This window comes from Corvus hawaiiensis, chromosome 6, assembly GCF_020740725.1.
Source record: "Corvus hawaiiensis isolate bCorHaw1 chromosome 6, bCorHaw1.pri.cur, whole genome shotgun sequence".
Classification (NCBI taxonomy): Eukaryota; Metazoa; Chordata; class Aves; order Passeriformes; family Corvidae; genus Corvus; species Corvus hawaiiensis.
Window position 1 is genome coordinate 7,326,729 of NC_063218.1, and position 20,585 is coordinate 7,347,313.

At 43.3% G+C, this 20,585-nt stretch overlaps 1 protein-coding gene and 1 long non-coding RNA gene across 2 annotated transcripts in view; both read left to right on the forward strand.

Moving 5' to 3' along the window:
• Nucleotides 1–1,899: 1,899 nt before the first annotated feature.
• The window catches only part of BRF1 (BRF1 RNA polymerase III transcription initiation factor subunit), a 172,773-nt gene continuing 154,087 nt past the window's right edge, over nucleotides 1,900–20,585 (forward strand). Inside the window, exons 1-2 of the mRNA XM_048305528.1 lie at nucleotides 1,900–2,118; nucleotides 16,178–16,258. Coding sequence (XP_048161485.1) covers nucleotides 1,932–2,118; nucleotides 16,178–16,258 — 268 coding nt within the window. The 5' untranslated portion in view covers nucleotides 1,900–1,931. The remainder of the gene's footprint in view (nucleotides 2,119–16,177; nucleotides 16,259–20,585) is intronic.
• On the forward strand, nucleotides 4,800–10,581 carry LOC125326897. The gene is made up of 2 exons (XR_007204061.1): nucleotides 4,800–7,926; nucleotides 8,789–10,581. It is a non-coding gene; the product is annotated as an uncharacterized LOC125326897 (long non-coding RNA).

Genomic DNA, 20,585 nt, shown 5'->3' on the forward strand with positions numbered 1-20,585 from the left:
GAAGCACCAGCAATTTTCAAAGGGATGTAAAACCTAAGTCCTCATGGGACAGGACTACATTAGTCTCTACCTAAGTGAGATAAGAAGAAGCTTTTTAATGGAAAGGTATTTCAAAACTGCTCACTGCAGGATTTCTTGTGTTCGTGTTGGCCTTTGTCAGAGCCTATCAGGGATTGTTTATCAGGAATAAATTTCCTCTGATATTATCTACACCATGTATAATTTTGTGAGCTCATGCTTGGCTACTGCGGCACTCATTACCTCATTATCAGCAGGAGGAACTTCAGGAAGGAAATAACCTCCAGAAGCAGAAGAAATCTGGAGAGACCCAACTTTCTTATTTTAACACATACACCTCTGTGAATAGAATAATAAAAAAAAAAGACCAACTGTGTATATAGTAGTACAATCTCCATTATGATATTGCTATTTTTCTTTTCAAAAGCACAGAACCTTAAAATTTTTAGGCATATGACATAATTTCAGGCCTGTCAGATGCTCAGCTTTCTGTGTGGAATGACATTGCTTTAGTGTGTGCCCCAGTGTCCCTCTAAACGTGCAAGTCATTTTGTACCATGTACCTGGTCAGTTCATGGAGGTCTGTACCTGATACCGGGCTACATCTGAGTCATTTGGTGGAAGACAGATACTGTCAGTATTGAGCTTTACAAGGTGAAAATTTCTGCTTCTGCATTAATTCTGCATTTCAAAAGCTGACAGATGGAAGTCTATACAAACATCCAGCTACAGCAGCTATTCTGCTCAGCTTCCTTCCCATCTGTGTTATGGTGCTGATTTGCTACATGTGGGTTGAGTGCTAAAGTGAGCAATAACTTGGATGAAAATGGAGTTCTTTGATTCAGTGATTCTATGAATCACTGAGGACATGGAGTGAGTCCAGGGGAGGCCACCAAATGATTAGAGGGATGGAGCTCCTCTCCTACGCGGAAAGGCTGGGAGAATGGGGATTGTTCAGCCTGGAAAAGAGAAGGCTTTGGGGTGACCTAATTGCAGCCTTCAAGTACCTGAAGGGAGCCTACAAGAAAGATGGAGAGAGACTATTTACAAGGGGATGTAGTGAGAGGACAAGGGGGAATGGATTCAAAGTGAGGGAGAGTAGTTTAGATTAAATGCTAGCAAAAAGTTCTTTACTGTGGCCATGCTGAGGCCCTGGCACAGGTAGCCCAGAGCAGCTGTGGCTGCCCCATCCCTGGGAGTGTTCAAGGCCAGGCTGGATGGGGCTTTGAGCAGCCTGGGATAATGGAAAGTGTCCTTGTCTAAGACAAGGGGATTGGAACTAGATGATCTCTAAGGTCCCTTCCAACCCAAACCATTCTGTGATTCTACAATAATAAACGAGTTCCAAAGCACCGGACTTCAACGTTATGCTGCCTTTGTCAGGCAGGGCTCAAAGCGCTTTAATGAAATAAATTCATTAGGCTTCAAAAACTTTTATCTCAGCATTACAGAACGATTGAATAGATTTGATCGATGAATTTGATTGATGAATTCAATTGATGCCCAGAGGGTCCTGAGGCCCTGGCACAGGTTGCCCAGAGAACGTGCGGATGCCGCACCCCTGGGAATGTTCAGGGCCAGGCTGGACGGGGCTTTGAGCAACCTGGCCTGGTGAAAAGCGTCCCTGCCCATACGGCAGTGGGCTGGAACCAGGTGTAGGGGGGCCAACAGGAGCCGGGGAGAAGCCGCTCCCCGAGCGCCGCGGGGCCGGGCGGGCGGTGAGGGAGGAGCGCTCCGGAGGGGCGGGCGCGGCGGGCGAAGCCTCGCGAGAGCGGGCGGGGTGGCGGCGGCTGCCGCGCTCCTCCCCGTGCCGGTGCCGGCGAGCGAGGCCTGCGCCGGGCCCGGGCCGGGCTGTGCCGGGCGGCGGGAGCGGCGGGGGCGGCGGCCGGGCCCGTCCCGGTGCAGCGGGCAGGATGCCGGGCGGGCGGGTGTGCGGCGCCTGCGGGTGCGCGGAGATCGAGGTGGACGCGGCGCGCGGGGACGCGGTGTGCACGGGCTGCGGGTCGGTGCTGGAGGACAACATCATCGTGTCCGAGGTGCAGTTCGTGGAGAACAGCGGCGGCGGCTCCTCCGCCGTGGGACAGTTCGTGTCGCTGGACGGTGAGTGCGGCCGGGCTGGGGCGGGGCGGGGCGGGGGGCGGTGTGCGGAGAGGGGCCCGCGGGCACAGGGAACGGGGTGTGGAGAATAGCGGGCGGTGTGTGAAGAGAGGGTGTTGCGGGGATGGGGGACATGGCAGAAGGGAAAGGGTGCTGGAAGAGGCGTGGACAGGGACAGGATGAAGGGGATGTGAGAGGTGTGGGATCAGGGACAGGGATGAGCGACCCAGTGGAAAAGGATCTGGGGGTGCTGGTCGGCAGCGGCGGAACATGAGCCCTAGGTGTGCCCAGGTGGGCAAGAAGACCAGTGGCTTCCTGGCCTCTGTCAGGAATAGTGTGGCTAGCAGGACCAGGGAAGTGGTCGTTCCCCTGTACTGGGCATGGGTGAGGCCACACCTCGATGCTGTGTCCATTTCTGGGCCCCTCAATTCAGGAAGGACATCCAGGGGCTGGACCACATCCAGAGAAGGGCAGCGGGGCTGGGGAAGGGTCTGGAGCACAAGTCTGGGGTTGTTTAGCCTGGAGAAGAGGAGGCTCAGGGGAGACCTTACCACTCTACAGCTCCTTGACAGGAGGGTGGAGCCACGTGGGGGTCGGGCTCTGCTCCCAGGGACCGAGTGACAGGACGAGGGGACATAGTCTTCGCCTGCCCCGGGGGAGGTTTAGTTGGACATTAGGAAGAATTTCCTCACAGAAGGGTTTATTAGACATTGGAATGGACTGCCCAGGGCAGTGGTGGAGTCACCATCCCTGGAGGTGTTTAAGGAAAGGCTGGACATGGCGCTCAGTGCCATGGTCTGGTGGACAAGGTGGTGTTCAGTCATAAGTTGGACTCAGTGATCTTAGAAGTCTTTTCCAGCCTAATTGATTGTGTGATTCTGTGAGTTCAGAGACAGGGCATGGGGGTGAGGGAACTGTGGCCAGTGTGGGGAAAGGGACAGGGAGATGCTGTGCCAGAGGGTGGGGTTATGGGGATGCTGCATGGGGGAGTGAGGACAATGTATAGGGGAGATAAGGAGTCTGTGCTGGGAGATAAGGACAATGTATAGGGAAAAGAGTGCTGTGCAAAGGGGTGTGAGGGACAGACTGGAAAACCGTGTTGTGCAAAGAAGGGATATGGACGGGGCATGTGGGAGCTAGTGCTGCAGAGAGTGGAAATGGGAGAGGCAATGCATGGGGAGGAGAGTGTGCTGTGCAGGGTGAGACAGAAATGGAGTGGGGGAGGCTGGGATGAATAGGAGAAAAGAGCTGTGCAGGATGAGAGAGGCTCTGAGTGTGATGGAGTGAATGTGTGAGGGACTGGGGCAGGTGTGTGAGAAGGTTTGGGGCTCTGTGGAAGGGCTGGGTGCACAGGGAATGGGGAGGTAGATGAAATTATTTGGGGTAGAGGATAGGAAACGTTGGGTTGGGTGTTTAATGGGTAGGGGGAATATGGGCAGGCACTGAGTCAGTGATGGAGGAGAAACAGGCTGTAAGTGAAGGGTCAAGAGTATCCTGTCAGTAGATGGGCTGGGGTTTTTGTGTGAATGCTCTGGAGGATAGAACATGGAAAAAGGCCATGACAAGAAGATGCAGTGTTTGGAAGGGGAGAGAAGGAAAATGGGCGTGGGGACGATGTAGTGTTTGAAAGGGGAGAGATGGAAAACCTGTATGGGGAATGTGTATAAGGAGAAAGAAACATAAGCAAAACATGGGAAAGAGCTTAGCAGTGAAACAAGTGGCTCTGATGGATTGTATAGCTGTGGGGAAGAAAGAGGAATTGTGGTGGAGAATGCAGCACTGCAAATTGGAGTTTGGGAGTTTGCTGTAGGCTAGGATTTGTCTGATGCCATTCCTATCTTCCAACTCAGGGTGCTGACATTACTTTTTTTATAGCTTATAAGCAGCTCTTGTATCCTTCACTTTTTCCTGTTGTGATGTGGAGACTACATTTTTTAGGGCTTGTTCTGCTTTTTCCCTCCCACCCAAAATTATGCAGGACAGATGGCATGCAAGCTAGAGCTCATTTTGGGATGCCTTTATCCTTAAAAAAAATCTAAAGGAAAAGAGAGAAATGCACCACACTGAGGCTTTTTTCCTCTTCTGGATGAATTGCACAGTACTTTACAAAATTTCTTTTAGGAATAGCCTTTCTTTTTTGTCTAAGTCCTGAGATGCTGCTGTTGGCTAATCTTTTTTTCCTGGATAGTCCATTAATTCTTTGATCTTGCATAGCTAGTTAGTTACCTGTTATATGTTACCCTGAAAGAACAGAGTCTATTGCCCATGAAGACAGATAGACACCCTAAAGGTGATGGGTGTGTAAAAATGAAAATGTGATTGCAGCACATTCTAGCATGCTCATGGTGGCTTTATCTGGCTAGCACAAGTTGTGGTTGCAGGGGCTTCAGTGTGTGTGATCTTCTAGGAAGTCTCCACATGCACTGGTGTGTGTGCTTGGGGGAAGTGTTGCTTGTGGAAGTGACTGAACAGGACTTCCAAAACAATGCTGTTTGTAGATTTGTTAAGTTACTGCAAAGGTGAGTGAGGGTGCAGCCCTGGCACAGGTTGCCCAGAGAAGCTGTGGATGCCCCATCCCTGGAGGTGTTCAAGGCCAGGTTGGTTGGGGCTTGGAGCAACCTGGTCTGGTGGAAGGTGTCCCTGACCATGGCAGGGGTTTGGAACTAAATGATCTTTAAGGTCCCTTCCAATCCAAATCATTCTGTGATTCTGTGAGTGCAGGCCCTGTTCCACACAAGAAATATTTTAAGGAAATTGGAATATGGGTGGCTTATGCTGATACAATTCTCTGTGTTCCAAAACAGGTGCTTTTGTTGTGAATAACTTTTTTTCCTTGACATAAACTGAATGATGCAAGCTAATCTGAAAAGATGTATTTGTGCTCCAAGAACAGTGTCTTCATCATGTGTGCTTGTTTATTAATGTGTGTATGAATGATTAAAGTCCTCTGGAATGGGGAGAAAAGTCAGGTACTGTGTAAGAAGGATTTAATCTCTACAAAGGTTGGGGAATTTCTGAAGGAACGTATATTTCTTTTAAGTCAGAAACAATGTACTTGCTGAAAGGAACATTTTCTGGTAAGCTACATCTTTCAGTGACTTCTGATTATATTAGCAAATTTCCACCAAAATTAAAAGTTTTTAACACCTTTTCCTGTCATCTTGGTCAGCTCTTTAGGTCTGGCCCTGGGGGATCCCCTGTGTATGAAATGCCTTGGTCTGAGGCTGCTTGGACTGTGGTCTGGTGATCTCAGCCTAACTGTGTGGAGTGTTTGCAGTGTCAGAGGTGCCTGGAGTGCTGTTTTTGAGTCCCTGGCTCATGGTTAGTAGGGCTGGGTGTCATGGAGAACATTGTCTAGGGTTTGCAAAGGATGAGAGATGTCAGGTTCTTTATTGCAGGCCTGAGAATTGAACGGGGTGTTTGGTGTTTGTGGAGTTCAGAGCTGCTGGTTGTGCAACAATATTCCTCAAATCCTTTCAAGATCCACAACAGCTTCTATTTGTGTGCTAATACATGTTGAATAGTTACAGATGCATTTATTAATAATTTATTTTCACCTTCATCATAAAAAAGCAAAAGGGAGTGGAAAGCACTGAGACGCCGATTTCTCTTTTTTAAGTATAGCAAAACCTTTTATTTTGCCAAGCTATCTGTTAAGATTTCAGAATCCTGCATCTGTTAACTGAAGGAGTGAATCCTGCACTTCTCTGTATTAACACAAAGTGGCCAAGTCCTTGCTAATAAGTCATGTAGAATCCCTATAAGACATGGGAAATTCCTTCTTTTATTCTCTCGGGGCTGGAGGAAGGTGTGAGATCACAGTTAAGTTTTCTCTGGCAGTATTTACATGGAGCTAATTCTGTGCCTGGTGTAGGAAGCCTCAACTCTGATGCCTTTCACAGAGAAGTTTGGTGTAGCCAGTGTTTTCCAGTGCAGGTGGAGTGCAGTGAGTCTGTTCCTTTCCATTGTTTTGATGTTTTAGCAACTGAGCTTTAGGTGTGCTGTGAAAGTGTGGGCTTGTGCTTGGCTCTGAGTGAGGGGTTTTGCTTTGCTCTGCATGAAGTCTTGGGAAAATGCAGGCTAGTTAATGCTGTGGGACAAAAGGGTAGAATCATAGAATCATTTAAGTTGGAAGAGAGCTTTGAGATCATTGAGTTCAACTGTTAACCCAGAACTGCCAAGTCCATCACTGAACCATGTTCCTGAGTGCCATATCTACGTGCACAGGATGAGCCAAGAAGGTAGAAGTAGTGAAGGATAAAATAGGTGTTTTTTACAGGTAAATATAGGGTAACAGTGGTTTTTGGCAAAGTGGCTTGCCTTGCAGATCCTTTGGAGCTTTCTAAGGAAGTTGGTAAGTGGGCAAAGCAGATGGTTGTATTTGCAAAGAAAAGTCAGTAAGATCTTTCTCCAGAAGCCTTTTTGGTAAGTGGACAAAGCAGAAAGTTGGATTTTCAAAGGAAGGTCAGCAAGATCCTTCACCAGAAGCTTTTATACAGTCTGAGCTGTCATTGATAAGGAAAAGTCTTTACAGAGCAGAGTAGCTCTTGAAATGATATGAAACATAGTCTAGAGAGAAATAATGTGAAGGAGACGCCAGTGAAATTCCATAGAATCTGGACTGATAATCTGGAAAACAAGTGACTGGTGAGTTAATGAGGTTTGTGGGCAATACTAAATTATTTGGGGTAGCAAAGACTGTAGACGGACCTGTTGCTTTTAGTGGATGGGTAGTAGGATAGCAGTTGGGATCCAGAGTTGCTGTGAGAGTTAGTATTGTTCCTTTCTTCCACATGTGGCTTCTTCTTCTACATCCAAACTGGCTAGCATAACGTTGGAAAGAGATCCCTAGGTCTTAATGGATAGCTCTACAAAAACAATTATCTCAGTGTTCATTCATGGTACAAAAAAACCTGAGTGGGGAGGGGAATGTTAGCAGTTAAAAGAGCATGTACAGCATGTCTGTACACTGTAGTGTATCCACAGTGTTACCTCCAACTGAAGTGCTGTGTGCAGTTCTGGTGGGTTTCTCTTTTCTTCCCCCTCCTCAGGAAAGCCTCTAATAGAACTAGAAAAGATACAGAGAGGATGATAGAGTGATTAAGAGGAGAGCTTCCTGAAGAGCTTCTCAGTTAGAATGGCTGAATAGACTCAGCCTCTTCAGACTGGAAAAGAGATGATTGAATGGGGCCATAGTAGAGATCTGTAAATGCAGTAGAATAACACAGCAAGGATGAGTGGCTGCTCAGGGTCACATAATGCAAAATCTAGGGAGTGCTAAGAAATCTAGCAGCTAGCTGATTGCAAAGGTAGTGGATAGAAGGTTCAGAAGCATTAGGAGGCTTTGTTTGGTTGGTTTTGGTTTTTACAGAAAAAAAACCCATGTGAATCTGAAGTTGTGGATGTTAAAAGTTTACATGAGTTTTAAATGATTGGGCAGACAGAATAAAAATATGTTGTGGCTATTAAAAAAATACATTGTTTCTGGTTCAGGAAATCCTTGAGCCACAGATCTCTAGACACTGGGAGATTATGTGAGAGACCTATCACAACACGCTTTCCTCCTGTGTTTTGTGTTACCCTTGTAGGGTAATGTATATTAATGAACTTTCTCATTCAGAGGTAGGACACTGGACTAGACAGTCTTTCAGTCCGATTTGGCACAGCTGTTCTTTCGAGTCTTCACAGGAAGATCGTGTTCTTTGAGCTTTACAGAGCTAATCCCACCATTCTTTTCAATGCTGTCTGTCTGAAGGAGTAGCAAGTCAGGTCTTCTTGCAAGCTACCTGTCACTTCCTGGGTTGTGAGCTGGTAAGTTCTTTCACTAGCAAGGAAATAACCCCTTCAGGCTCTAGAAGGGGCTGCTGTGTATTGTTTTGTTGATCTTTTGAGAGGAAAGTGCTCTGAAACCTTTGATAGGCCCCATACTGGTCTACTTAGTTGTAATTCTTAATTCTGTTGTGAGTGGTCACAATCAGGAAAGAATCCAGCCTCAGCCCTTCACCCTAGCTGTGTTACTATCTTGAAGCTTGTGAAGGCCTTGCCTTGAAATTGGGTTCCTGAACCTGACTGATTTGACCCTGGATAAGTCAGGTGTTAGTGGAGAAGGGTTGTCAAGCCTATTTGAGCTCCAAGGAACTCTGTTAATTGCACAGAAAGTGTTTGAGGCACGTACTTTTTCTAGCTGAGTCTAGTTTTGAACAATAACTATTCACTTTATAATTGGTAGCCAGTTCAGGCCTTCTCAGACTAGCCCAAGAGATTGTTCTCTGTGACTTTTGAACAAATTTGGAGAGCTTTTGAATTCTGCTAATTGGAATGAATGTGCCTTGCTTTTTATTTTTCATCATACCCAAGTTCTTAACAGATGCCTATCAGTCACTACATTTGAACACATCCCAGCAGGAGGTGCAGCAATACAGGGTCTAAGAGTGAGCTACATTTCTCCCTCTCCATTATGCTATAATTGCATCCTGGAAGATGGACTTACACTGAGCCCTTTGCCAGTTTGCACTGGTTTGATGGCTGCTGCTTTTGCAGAAAGGCAAGTTAAGAGTTGTGTGCCATGTCTGAAGGTGTGGCGTTCTCTGCTCTTTCACTGTGTCTGGGTGGGAGTCCCCTGTCTTGTGGTAGTTGTTGGGAGGAACCATTTTCATGAGTATTTTCTTTGAAGCTGACAGGAGAAAAACTGAAGCTGAAGAGAGGGGGAAAGCTGAGATGGAGCAAACCTGACAGTCCAGATCTCTCTTCAGGCTTTTGTTGAAAGAAGCTGAGAAAGGTGAAATCTGGGACTTCTGACACTAGTCGAAGGAGAAGAAAACAGTCCCACCTGAGAAGGTTGATGTGCAGGCAGCACAGCAGCAAGCTGGAAGATGTAACAGAAATACAGCACAAAGAAACAATGCTGCAGGGTGTACTGAGCTTGTGATCCTCAAGCATGCTGTCTGGGGAAGCTCAGCTTCTTTTATTCCAGAAATTCCCTTTAAATGCTTGGTACTAAGCTGAGAAAAACAGATCTGATAAGCTTCTTGGTCACAAACCAGGTACTGCTGGTTCTTGCTGTCCCTGACCAGCTTCTCTCTGGGGTTCCCCCAAGGCTGCCCATGGCGCAGGACTCCATCCCAGGCCTCAAGGATGTTAGCTCCTGCCCCAGGGATTGCACAGCAGGGCCGGTCTCCAGCTCCCCACAGCCTTGCCCTGCTCACCTGTAGGTCCTGTAGATCCAGGCTCATGTCCTGTCTGGCCTGAACCCATCCCTGTGGCCCTGTTTGGACATTCTGGGGCTGTCTGACCTTGTTCCTCATGCTGGGCCTGACCCTGACCCCCATGTGCAGTCTGACATCCTGCCTGGCCTCAGCCCATTCCTAGACCCATGGAGGTGCTCGGTGCCCTCAGCTCTGCCTGTCCCTGCCTTGCTACAGAGTTCAGAGTCACATCTCTAGTAAAACTTTAAATGAGAATTATTAGTAAATCTTTTAACTTACTTTTACTTAAGCCTGGAGGTTTTAGGGCAGTGACAAATACACAGACACAGTCACAGAAACAGGATTCTGCAGTGGGCACTGACAGCATCAGTTCAAGTTCAGCACTGAGCCAGGATCATGCAGAGCTCCTGGCTCTGGTACAGCAAACATGCATTAAGACTCTGCATCTCCAAATGTACATGAGTTTGCAGTGCACTAATTTGAAGCTGGTGGGAGGTTATCTTCTTGGTTTTGCTCATAAGGAGAAAGTTGTGAACTAGTAGTCCTTAACACACCAACAAGTGTTTGTTAAAATTTTTGGTGTAGGAGGTTCCACAACATTTTTAAGTAGCCTGCTTCGAATTTTAGAACATCAAGGCAGAGTTTACTTCTACTATTTCAGGGTTTTTTTGCAAGTAAATTGTAATGAACTTACTACAGAGATCCATTAGCACTGCCACAAATGCTGAATGTGTACTCTCACTCTGCAGTGTCCCGTGACAGATTTAATGTTTAATGTATCTCTCTTTAGTAAAGCCGTGGTACGCTCAGTGTTTCAGGTATACCTGTGGAAGCTTACTGAAATATTTTCTATACTATTTTATCCTTAAAATCTCTATGTTTTTGCATCGACGTATGTGAACTACGTTGACCTCACATGCAGAACTTGACAAGAGTTTGCCTTGATCTAAATATTTGTCTTTTGGGGATTGTGGAAATGGAAAGTTATGGTCAGCAAACTGGAAAGAAGAGAGGGGGACTGAATGCCTGGAGGAAAAATCTTCCATGGAATTTAAGCTAAGCTTACTAGTCATTCATTGTCTGTACCTTTTTGCCCTCTAGAGTTTTTTAAGATGGACAACTCCTGTCACAGTGAGTGCTAGTGAGGCTTTTGGGAGAGGGGATGAACTCTGTATCGGATTCTGTGCTTTTGTCCACTTGGTTCCTATGTACAATAAACCATTCTTGTGTATTTTTTAATATTAAAAAGTGGAAGGAGTAAGGGTTTGTTTTTAATTGGTATTTGTTAATTGGTTTCCATGTAAGAAATTGATAGACCAAGTATTGACATTAAATGTTTCTTACAGTGCAGCCTGAAACAGTCCTGAAGTGCGCTCTGCCAGTAATAAACATGCTAAGCTTGAAATGAAAACACTGGGTACTGAAAAGTTAAAATAATATTAATACTAACACATTTCCTCATATTTGTGGCCCTGCTTTTTAGAGATGACACTAATTCATGGTTAATGTTAAGTTATGCAGAGTGGTCATGATGTCATTTGCAATATAGAGAAAAGAAGTATGCTGGATTTGCAGACCTTTTGATGGAAATCATGACGAGTATTTATCTGTTTTACTCTGTGCCACATTTTCTCATTACAAAATTAATTCATGATCATGTTGTGTTGGGAAGTAAGAGGGGGAACTTCCATCTAAAATAATTATCTGCTCTGTGTTTCAGTGAGATGAAGCAAATCAATTTTTCTTCTCTCCCCAAATCCTCCAGGTGGCAATCATGCACCAGAGTTAATAGCAAGTTTTTTCTGGCATTGAGTCTTTTCCATACTGACCTTGGGATGGCGACAACAGAGGGTGCTGCTGTCAGCTGTGGCAGTGCAGAATAGTGTACATAACTTGGATGCAGACTGGTTTCATAGATTTGGGAAGTCTTAAGCTGGGTTGTGGTGGATGCAACAGTATATTTATCTCTACAGTTGGTAGTTATGAAAATAAGCCCTTGAAAATAAGCTATGATGGAATAGATTTAAAGCTTGTCCATGTAAGTTTATGTGGCAGTACTCTTTCAGCAGGCTCTGGTGCCTCTGCAGACTTGTTAATTTCCCTATAAAAATGAGTGAGAAAAGAATTGTTTCAGTTACAAACTAAAGAACTTGATTCATATAATTTTGCTTTTGTAGGTATGAATTGTAGTGGGAGGTTTACTTACCCTCTTTTTTACTTTTATGGTCTGACTTCAGTAGGAAGCTCATTAGTTTTTTTATATTAGATTATCTTGCCTTCCCTGATTATGAAGCCATTGGTGTGATGCAGTCTGCGTTCTTTACCAGACCCAGATTTTATGCTGGGTCTGTAAATACATGTATTTGAAATAGAAGGTTTTCCCCTACCTTGTCCTGAAGAAAGGACTGGTGGCTTTTGGGTTTAATTTTACAGGGAAGGGTTTTGGTAGGATTGGTCCTATCAGATAGCAGGTACACTTCAGTTCAGGTTACAAGCAGCTTCATTCCCTGTCTTCACTTGCTCATTTATGTAGAGGAAGCAAAATCTTTAATGCTGGGACTCGATCTGTTTCTTCTTCAGGTATTGAATCTGAAACTCATCATGTCACTACCTGACAGAAAAGTGCCCTTTAAGCTGCAGATACCCAAGTGGCTGCTCTTTGCCTCTACTGCATGGAGTGATTTGATAAGTGCTGTTCCTGTTACCTGTTGTTTTTTGTTGCTGTTCAAGGTTGCCACACACTTCAAGCTTTGCTTGCACCTTTTACAGCTTGGGGAGCATTTTTATAGAGAAGCAGAGTGATGTGACTTCCTTTGTTAGGGAGTTGGTGGAGCAAAACAGAAACTGCTGAGGTGCTTGTGCTGTGAGAAGCAGAATGGGGGTGGCTGCTTTTGGCTGATGGAGGGATAGTCACTGTAGACATATAATTGTTTAGTTGGAAAATACCCAAGGCCTTTAAGATTATCAAATCCAGCTGTTAATCCAGCTCTGACAAGTAGCTCATCACTTGAGGTTATGGTCTGGGTCTGGACCTGTGTGAGCTTTGACCAAGTATCATCAAGTTTCCAGGCATGATCTCCTGCATCTTCAGTTCTGTTGTGTTGAGGCATTTTAGCCCACTGAGACGACAACAAAAAATTGGAGGAGCTGTATTTCTGAGCTGCCTAACACATCTCTCCACACCTTCTGTTGTCCAAAATTTCATATTAATGTCCAAAGCAAACTTGAAGAGAAAAGGAACCTTCAGTTATGCAAAGCTGCAAATCTGAGTGAGTTTCTAAAAGTAATCATGGAGTCATAGAATATCCTGTGTTGGAGGGGACCCACAAAGATCATGAAAGTCCCACTCCTGGCCCTGCACAGAACCCCCTAAGAATCACAGCAAACGTCTGAAAGCATTGTCCAAATGTCTCTTGAATTCTGTCAGTCTTGGTGCTGTGACCACTTCCCTAGGGAGCCTGTTCAAGTTCCCAACCATCCTCTGGGTGAAGAACTTTTTCCTAGAAGCCAACCTAAACCTCTCCTGACACACCTTCATGCTGTTCCCTCAGGTCCTGTCACGGGTCACCAGGGAGAAGAGCTTGGTGTCTGTCCCTCCTCTTCCCCTCCTGAGGATGTTGTCACCTCAATGAGGTGTCCCCTCAGTCTCCTCCAGGCTGAACAGACCAAGTGACCTCAGCTGCTGCTCATACGGCCTCACCTCTGGACCCTTCACTGTCTTCATGGCCCTCCTTTGGACACTCTGCCAGCTTTATATCTTTTTGATGTTATGATGCCCAAAATTGGTGCCCCCAGGACTGGAGGTGAGGCCACCCCAGTGCAGAGCAGAGTGGGACAATCCCCTCCCTCACCCGGCTGGCAGTGCTGTGCCTGATGCCCCGTCAGGACACGGCTGGCCCTCCTCAGGAGATGAGATGAGTAGATATGAGTAGAGTTAGCAATGTACCTTTGGAGGCACCCCCTCATGAAGGAGTGCATTTGATTTGCCTTAGGGAAATGGTAGTGCTAATGTTAAAGATTTGGCAGGCAGTACTTGAAGACACCAAATACTTCTCGGATATATTTCTGTATATCTTGAAAGCTGAATGTGAAAAACCAAAAGCCTGCTTAATTCACTTTTGAAGTTGTGAGGGAAGAATGGAAAAGGTCAAGAAATGTAAAAATTGCAGTTAAGCTGGGGTGTTAATTTGGTTGTGCCTAGCAATTGCTGTTCCTTTCCTTTGTACTTTTTAAATTACTAGCTTTGTAGAGATTTTTGTCTTCAAATGAATTTGATGATTTCAGTTTTCTTTTTTTAAGGGTTTATCTTTTTATTACCCAGCTGAACAGTTATGTTAATGAGTTTGGTTTGCATTTTGCTTGTAAGATTAAAGCTGATGGTGAGACTACATAGTCAATGGCAACATTAGTTTGTAGTTCCGAGAGTGTAAGTGCGCAACAGACTAGTTTTCTGTCAGTTTTCAAAGCCAAATGCTAAGTAGAGACGTTCAGTCCTTCCAGTTAACTTGCTGAAAAATGGGTACATCAATTCTGATAGCAGAATCTGTATTTCAGATAGCTCTGCTGGTATCTGCTGCAGTCTCTATAGCTTGGAAAGAAATTACTTTTATGTATGATGTTATAGCTTAATGTCTAATGAAAAAGAGTCCTACAGCACAAAATCACTGAAATACCAACTTAGTTTAATTTTGTTTATATTATTCTGGATTTTAACTCCTGAGTAAGTTAAATTATTTAGTTATTAGTATTGTTTATCACCATGGTAGGATTGTTTTGTGCAAGCTTAGTAGTAGCAGGGAAACATTTAAAAGAGCTGTTTTGCCAATGATAGTCCAAAGCAGTTCAGTATTTTGGTGTATTTGAGGATAGAGGGGACTGGGAAGTGGAGTCTGCCTACAGGAGGGGCAGTGGTGCCTTTGACACAAGTTCTGGGTGAGCCTCCTGTCTCCAGCTTGCCCTGTTGTTTGCTCCTGCTCCTGCCTTGTGGTTGGCATCCTCCTCCCATATACTGATGCTCGAGTGTGTGCTCTCCTGCTGCAAGTCAGACTAGTGAGGAAGCCTGTAGTAAAGCAAACCTTAAAACAACAACAAAAAAAGGACAATGGGAGGCAGAATTTCTGTTTAGATTTGCTGCTGAAGAAAAGGAACCTCAAACTATTGCCATTGTTGATACTTTTTTTGCCAGGTAAACCGTTCTTACTGAACGTACACCAAAAATGTTATGCCTGCTGTGGTAGCCTGGTAACCTCTCTCTGGTTTGCTGCATTGGTTTCTTTTCGAGTGTTTGCGGAAATACAAGGCTGTATCTGTAAGAATGGCAAGGAGATGGTGCTGTCTCTAATAGTCAAATGCAGAGTTGGGAGAGTTACTTACCTCTGTACCCAGTGAGGAGATCACTGAGAATATTTTTCACTTCTTATTAGGATGAAGTACTTAATCTGTGGGGCATTTATGTGAGAGCTTATTGCTGTTTGTTGAAAGGATCTGTTAATGAAGTGAAGTTGGTTTCTGTTGTGGATAGCACTGGAAACCTAATTTAAAGGTTATATGGAAAAATAAGCTTTGAAGGCTGATAATAATTCTGCAGGAATATTAGCTTATTAGCTTTTCTGGGTTTTGGTTTTAGTTGGTTTTGGTTGTTTTCTTGGTATAGATGTACATTAAGTGCAACTGAGAGGAGATTAGAGCTAAAAAAATCTGGTAAGAGTGAACAGTTCAGGTCACAGTTTCTGGTCAGTTGTACCTGCCATGGAAGTATCTTATTCAGGTGTGTAGAAGAAATGCCCTGAACTGCTTTAAAGAGCCACTTCATTTTCTTCTCTGTGTCTATCCCAAAGCCTTTCTAGTTTGTTCTGACGAGCTAGTGTAAGAGGAGAAAACAGCTACATGAACTTGAGGAAAAGCTGTAGGCATCTTAGACAACAAGATGGCTTTTTTCCTCTATCCTGAAGACCAGACTACTTGAATTAAGTAGAAGTCCAATTACTAACAAATTGCTTGTTTTCAATCCTGTGCAATTTAGCTTTTGGATCTCACTTGCTGTTAACCTGATAGATTCAGATATCCTGCTTGAGGTACCCTGATTGTTTTTTAAAAAAACCTTCCTGCTTTAGTGGGAGACTATTTTTGTCCTTGGTAGTTTAATTCCCTGTTCTGCAAGATTGGTTTGCATGAGTAGTTCCACTGACTCCCAGCAATCTCTGCATTCATGCTGCTCAGCATTGGCATGGATGCCCAAACCAGCCTCCAGTTTATTCTGATTTACAACTCAGACTTCTTTTAGTCTCCAGCCTTTCAGGGTGTAAAAGCAGCAGTTCCAGACTTGCAGTTTTTGTAGCCTAAGTGTTGCTGTGTTTACCTAATGACAAACTGAAGTTGCTTTAAAATAAGTGTTATGTCTGTAGTAGCCAACACAGTCATTATTGAATGCTAAACATGTTTTATGTTCTGTAATGCCAGCAATTATGTATTAAAATTCTGCAAATTCTTTTTTGAATATTCTTCAGACAAAAAATACTAACTAAGCGATTGTTTCGTCCTTTATTTTGAGAAATATTTTACAGTATTGATTTTCATGTTCTGTTTAAAATACGCATTGAGAGATTTTTGTACTTTCTTTGGACCTGAGATTGGGAGGGCTTATGGAGCCATGTAATTCTTATGGTATCCCAAGCAAGAAATAATTTGCACAGTATTGGTACTTGATGTTTTAAGTACTTTAAGACCTTCTTAATGTAATTTGGCATGTTGTAGATTATACAGATACTGAATATATTGGCACAATAAGTTTTATTTTAATATTTTAATTAAGTTATTCCCTTTGACATATCTCATGTTTGTTTTTTTTCCCCTGACAGGTGCAGGGAAAACACCGACTTTAGGAGGAGGATTCCACGCCAATCTGGGAAAGGAGTCACGAGCACAGACTCTGCAGAATGGTACTAGCAAATTTTTTTTATTAGTATACATACAATATATTGTATTATTACAGTTAATTTTTAGTTTTGAATGTGACCTCAAAACCTTGGCAGGCCCCTTATTATTCAGTGGACAAGTCTGCCTAGTGCTGATTTTTCATTGTGCTCTCATTTAGGTGCTACACCTGATTTGTGAGTTCATGTAGCTGACTGACAAAGGGTGATGGCACCTGACAATACTACTGTGGTTTAAAAGGGCTTTTTCAAGGTTGACATGCCAATTGCAGCTTTTTATTATCTGTTAAACCTATTGTGGCTTTTTATTTAAGTCAGTTTTCAGGGTTCTTGAAATGCTATATTCATGTTTATTTTTAAGTATAATTATTCAAATATTTTTGGTCTTAAGCAATACAAGTGTGAGATAATGCATATAAGTAATCATGTGCTTAATATGTGATCAGTGAATAGAGAGAGGAAAAATGGAAAAAAGGTTTTAGCACACAGATGACATTAAAATAAATATTCTCATTACATGCTTCACATTTTAATTGAGATCTCCATATTCTACTCTCTTTAAAGAGAGTGAATAAAACCAGCTTTTATTCCAGGAGCAGAATGGTCTTCCAGTTTGCTGTTACTCGTATCAAGGGACAGGAGTTGTCATTTTTCGGCTAATTAATACTCCTGTCTCATGACTCTTAGAGATGACAGCTGATGGGCTGTCATAGCAAAGTCTCAGAAGCTGACATGTAATTAACCAGGGATGTAAATGGGTTTTACTGATAAGGTGCTCATTTGGGGGGGGGGGGATATTTTAGAGAAAGGTATTTTCCTAAATTAATCCTACGTTTGCAACTCAACACAGAAAAATCTTGCCTATATTATGCCCCCATAGGTACATGAAGAGTAAGATTGATCTGATGTTGTATCTTCATAGGTATAGACAGGTTAAGATTGATCTGTCACTGAAGTATAATCAGATTACTTTACTCAGCATTATTCAACTGATGTCTATACAGATTGTTTTATATACAGAATGTTTTATTCAGCTGTTTGTACTTCAGAGTATTGAACCCTTTTTTGTTTGGCAAAGTAAAGCTTTCACTTTAGGTGAGCTAGTGTCAGTGTCAGGTCTGAAGTTACTATCTTAGGAGTTTTAAATTTGCTGTCTAAAATGTAACCTATATAAGCAGTGGGACAAAGCCACTAAACTTAGTGAAGTCTGGTTTTGGATTAAGGCACTTTAATCAAAACTGTAATCTTGAACAGGCATTTTAAAAATAAATTGGCTTTTTGTGCGTAAGAACTTCACAGTTGTCTCTAATTGTAGAAAAGTAAAATGCTGATGGAAGGAAATCTGTCTTGTTGCTTCGTGGAGTGTTTGAATCCTTCAAAAGCCCTTTTGGTTACGCCAAAAGGTAATCACAAGTAAAGACAGTGTAGGCGTTTTTTCTAGAATCTAAACACAGCTTTTTTCTTGGATGAGTGTTTGTTGGGGAATATGTCTGAGTATCTTCCTTCCCCACAGCTTTTGTGTGTGGGGCCTCCCTGATCAAAAACAATGATTGTGACTTGGCTAAAGTATATCTGCATCGTATACAAGAAATTTTAGTTGCTTTAAATGAGCTTATCTCCTGAACAGTCTTGAAACAGGAAGATAATTTTTCCTTTTACTTACACCTCTCTGAAGCTCTTTGCAGGTTTTCTTCTATTTTTTTTTCCTTGTGCCTATCCTTTCTATAAGGAGCAAGTATTTGGTCTTTGATTTCTGTAGCCAGCCTACATTTGTCATGCTGCCAATCTGTCTCTGGGAAAGTTGTTTTCAGTGAGCTAAGTGATGTTCTTGCTCAGTCACAGGCATGACAACAGCAGCTGATATTTCAGGTAGAGCAATTGGTGTTTGAAAGGCTTTTCTTTTCTGCTGCTGTATAATGAGCCGGTTGTCTGCTGCTTTTAATCACACTTCTGGCTTTACATAGTTTTTAATTGCAAATTGAGCTATGGCAATGAGCTTACAAAATCTCACCCTGTCACTGTGGGCCCATGATCATGGCTTTTTTTTGGGGGGTGAAATTATGTCAATATCCATCATGGTTAGACTTAAAAGTGTAGCAAGGTAAATGAACTTACTGTATGTATTTTAAACAAGAGGTATGGAGTTGTTCATTGAGTGAAACTGAAGTGCACTGGTAGTTGGCTGAATTAAAAATGAGCAGTTATAAAACATGCTGAGCTATTTATTTATTTATCTATTTGCTGGTGCCACTATGTTGGCATTTCCAAAATTAACTGTGCTGCAAATGAAGTGCTGAAATTTGCTCCTGTGGGGATGCTGGCCCAGCACAGCCTGTGAGCAGCTCTGGGAGGCCTGGTCCTGCCACTGGTGGCTCTTCTGTCAAGGCTGCTCCTGCCCTCAGTACTGTGAGCGCACGATTCTCTCCTGTACCATCGGTGCTCCATGCAGGCTCTTGCTGAAGTGAAGAGCCAGGCTGTGGGAAGCAGGGATGTGTGGATGGAAGTCCCCAGTGTAACTGGAGAGCAGCTGAGAGCCTGTGTGTGGTCCGACAGTGCTGGCAGGTCTTGCTCTGCGCCTGCTCTGCTTGCCAGCAACCTGCGCGCCTGACGTGGTGCGGGGAAAAGTCCAGCCATGGAGCAGGGACTTGCTGGGTTTTAAAAAACAACCACCTCCCCCACATCCCCCCTCCATTGCTCCTCTCCTTCCCCATGTAGTTTGGGCCAAATTCTTCCTTGGATAAAAGTTAAGTCTGTCTTTTCGGGGGAGGTGGAAGGGAGGTGATCTGGACTCACTGTCTTAATTACCAGCAAAGCAGCTGGGCTTGGCTGAATGTATGATGCTGCTGATTCTCGAGGCTTTTAATGAAAGGATGTTTAGAATTGGATGAAGAACAGTTTTGCATTAGAATGCTTAAGGTAATAACGTTTTTTTTCATCCATTCTAAAGTGAAGAAATGCAAAAGTAAAATCTCCCAGCAACTGCTCATCAATTCTGGACTCTTCTATAAAATCATTGTATGCACTGGTGTTTTTATAAAAATGTATATATGTGCTCTAAACAAAGCCATGGGCAAACCCTGAGCATTTTGTAGTTTTCAGGTTTGTGTAAGAATGTCCATTACACAGAACTAGTCTCCCTTACCACATGTGCCTTTGCTCTACCTTTCCTCACTATTTATAGTGCAGCAGGGCATGACTGTTCAGTTTCTCCCTTTCTTTGCTGAACCAGCTGATGTTTGTGTGTGTTCGTTTGGAAACTGTCTGCTTACAGAAACTGGAGTCTTGTTTACACTTGCTAAAATATTTATGCAGGGAAGACTTAATACTGTTGTATTTGTTCATAATCACTTTGATTTTCAGAGTTCAGTACTGTGCTGATTGAGTGTATGAAACTCCACATGTTCAACAAGCTGAGGCCCACAAAATGCTTTGTATCTGTGCATACAGACCTCATTTTTGTAGTAAAAATCTGCACACCTGTGACATGATGTGGTGTTTCAACTTTGTTTTAAGGGATATGGCAAAACAGCTAAACACTGCTGATTTTGTGAAAAAGAAGAGTTACGAATAAAATACTGGCTCAGGGGGGGACTCTGACAAGACATCTTCCTCTGTGTCTGAGCCTCTTCAAATTTCTACAGTATTGGTCAACTCTTGCAGTTATTTACAGGGCTGAAACGCAGAGTGATGTCTCTTTAAATCCCATTTTACAGTTCCGTGCTGCATTACATAATCTCTCTAAATAGCCAGTTTATTCTTGTTTCCTTGCAGGCAATCTGCTCTCACTATATCCGTGTCAGAGTTGTTGTTACAAGGGAGTTGTTCTTGACTTGGAGCTCTGATACTTTCAATAGACCAGAAAGAAAAGGGAGAGGGGAAGGAGGGTCAATGGCATGATTATAACTTGAAAGCTTCAGTTGCAAATATTCAAATTTGGTTTAAACTAAGTTTGAAGATTGCAGCTGCATCTAGCTTAATCCAATTTCTGAACTGTTGTGCTGTGTTTTTAATTATTTCTTTAAATGAATGTGTGTTTTCCCTCAGTCCTCTTAAATACCAAAACATAGCTAACAGTATTTTAATGCTAAATGGGAAAACGTTTCTGAAGATGTTCTGTAATGCATTTTTTACTGTTTACATTTAATGTATTTGCTTAATTCTTTAACGTTTGTTGTCATCACTCATCTCATAGCTGGTTTATTACAAGTGGTTATGGAGAGCTCTGCTTCCCCCCAGAACTATACATTGTGAGTTAGACCAGGACAATATATTATGCACGTGAAGAAAAGAAGTATCCAAAGGGTAGGAACAGAGAACACTATTTAACAAAACT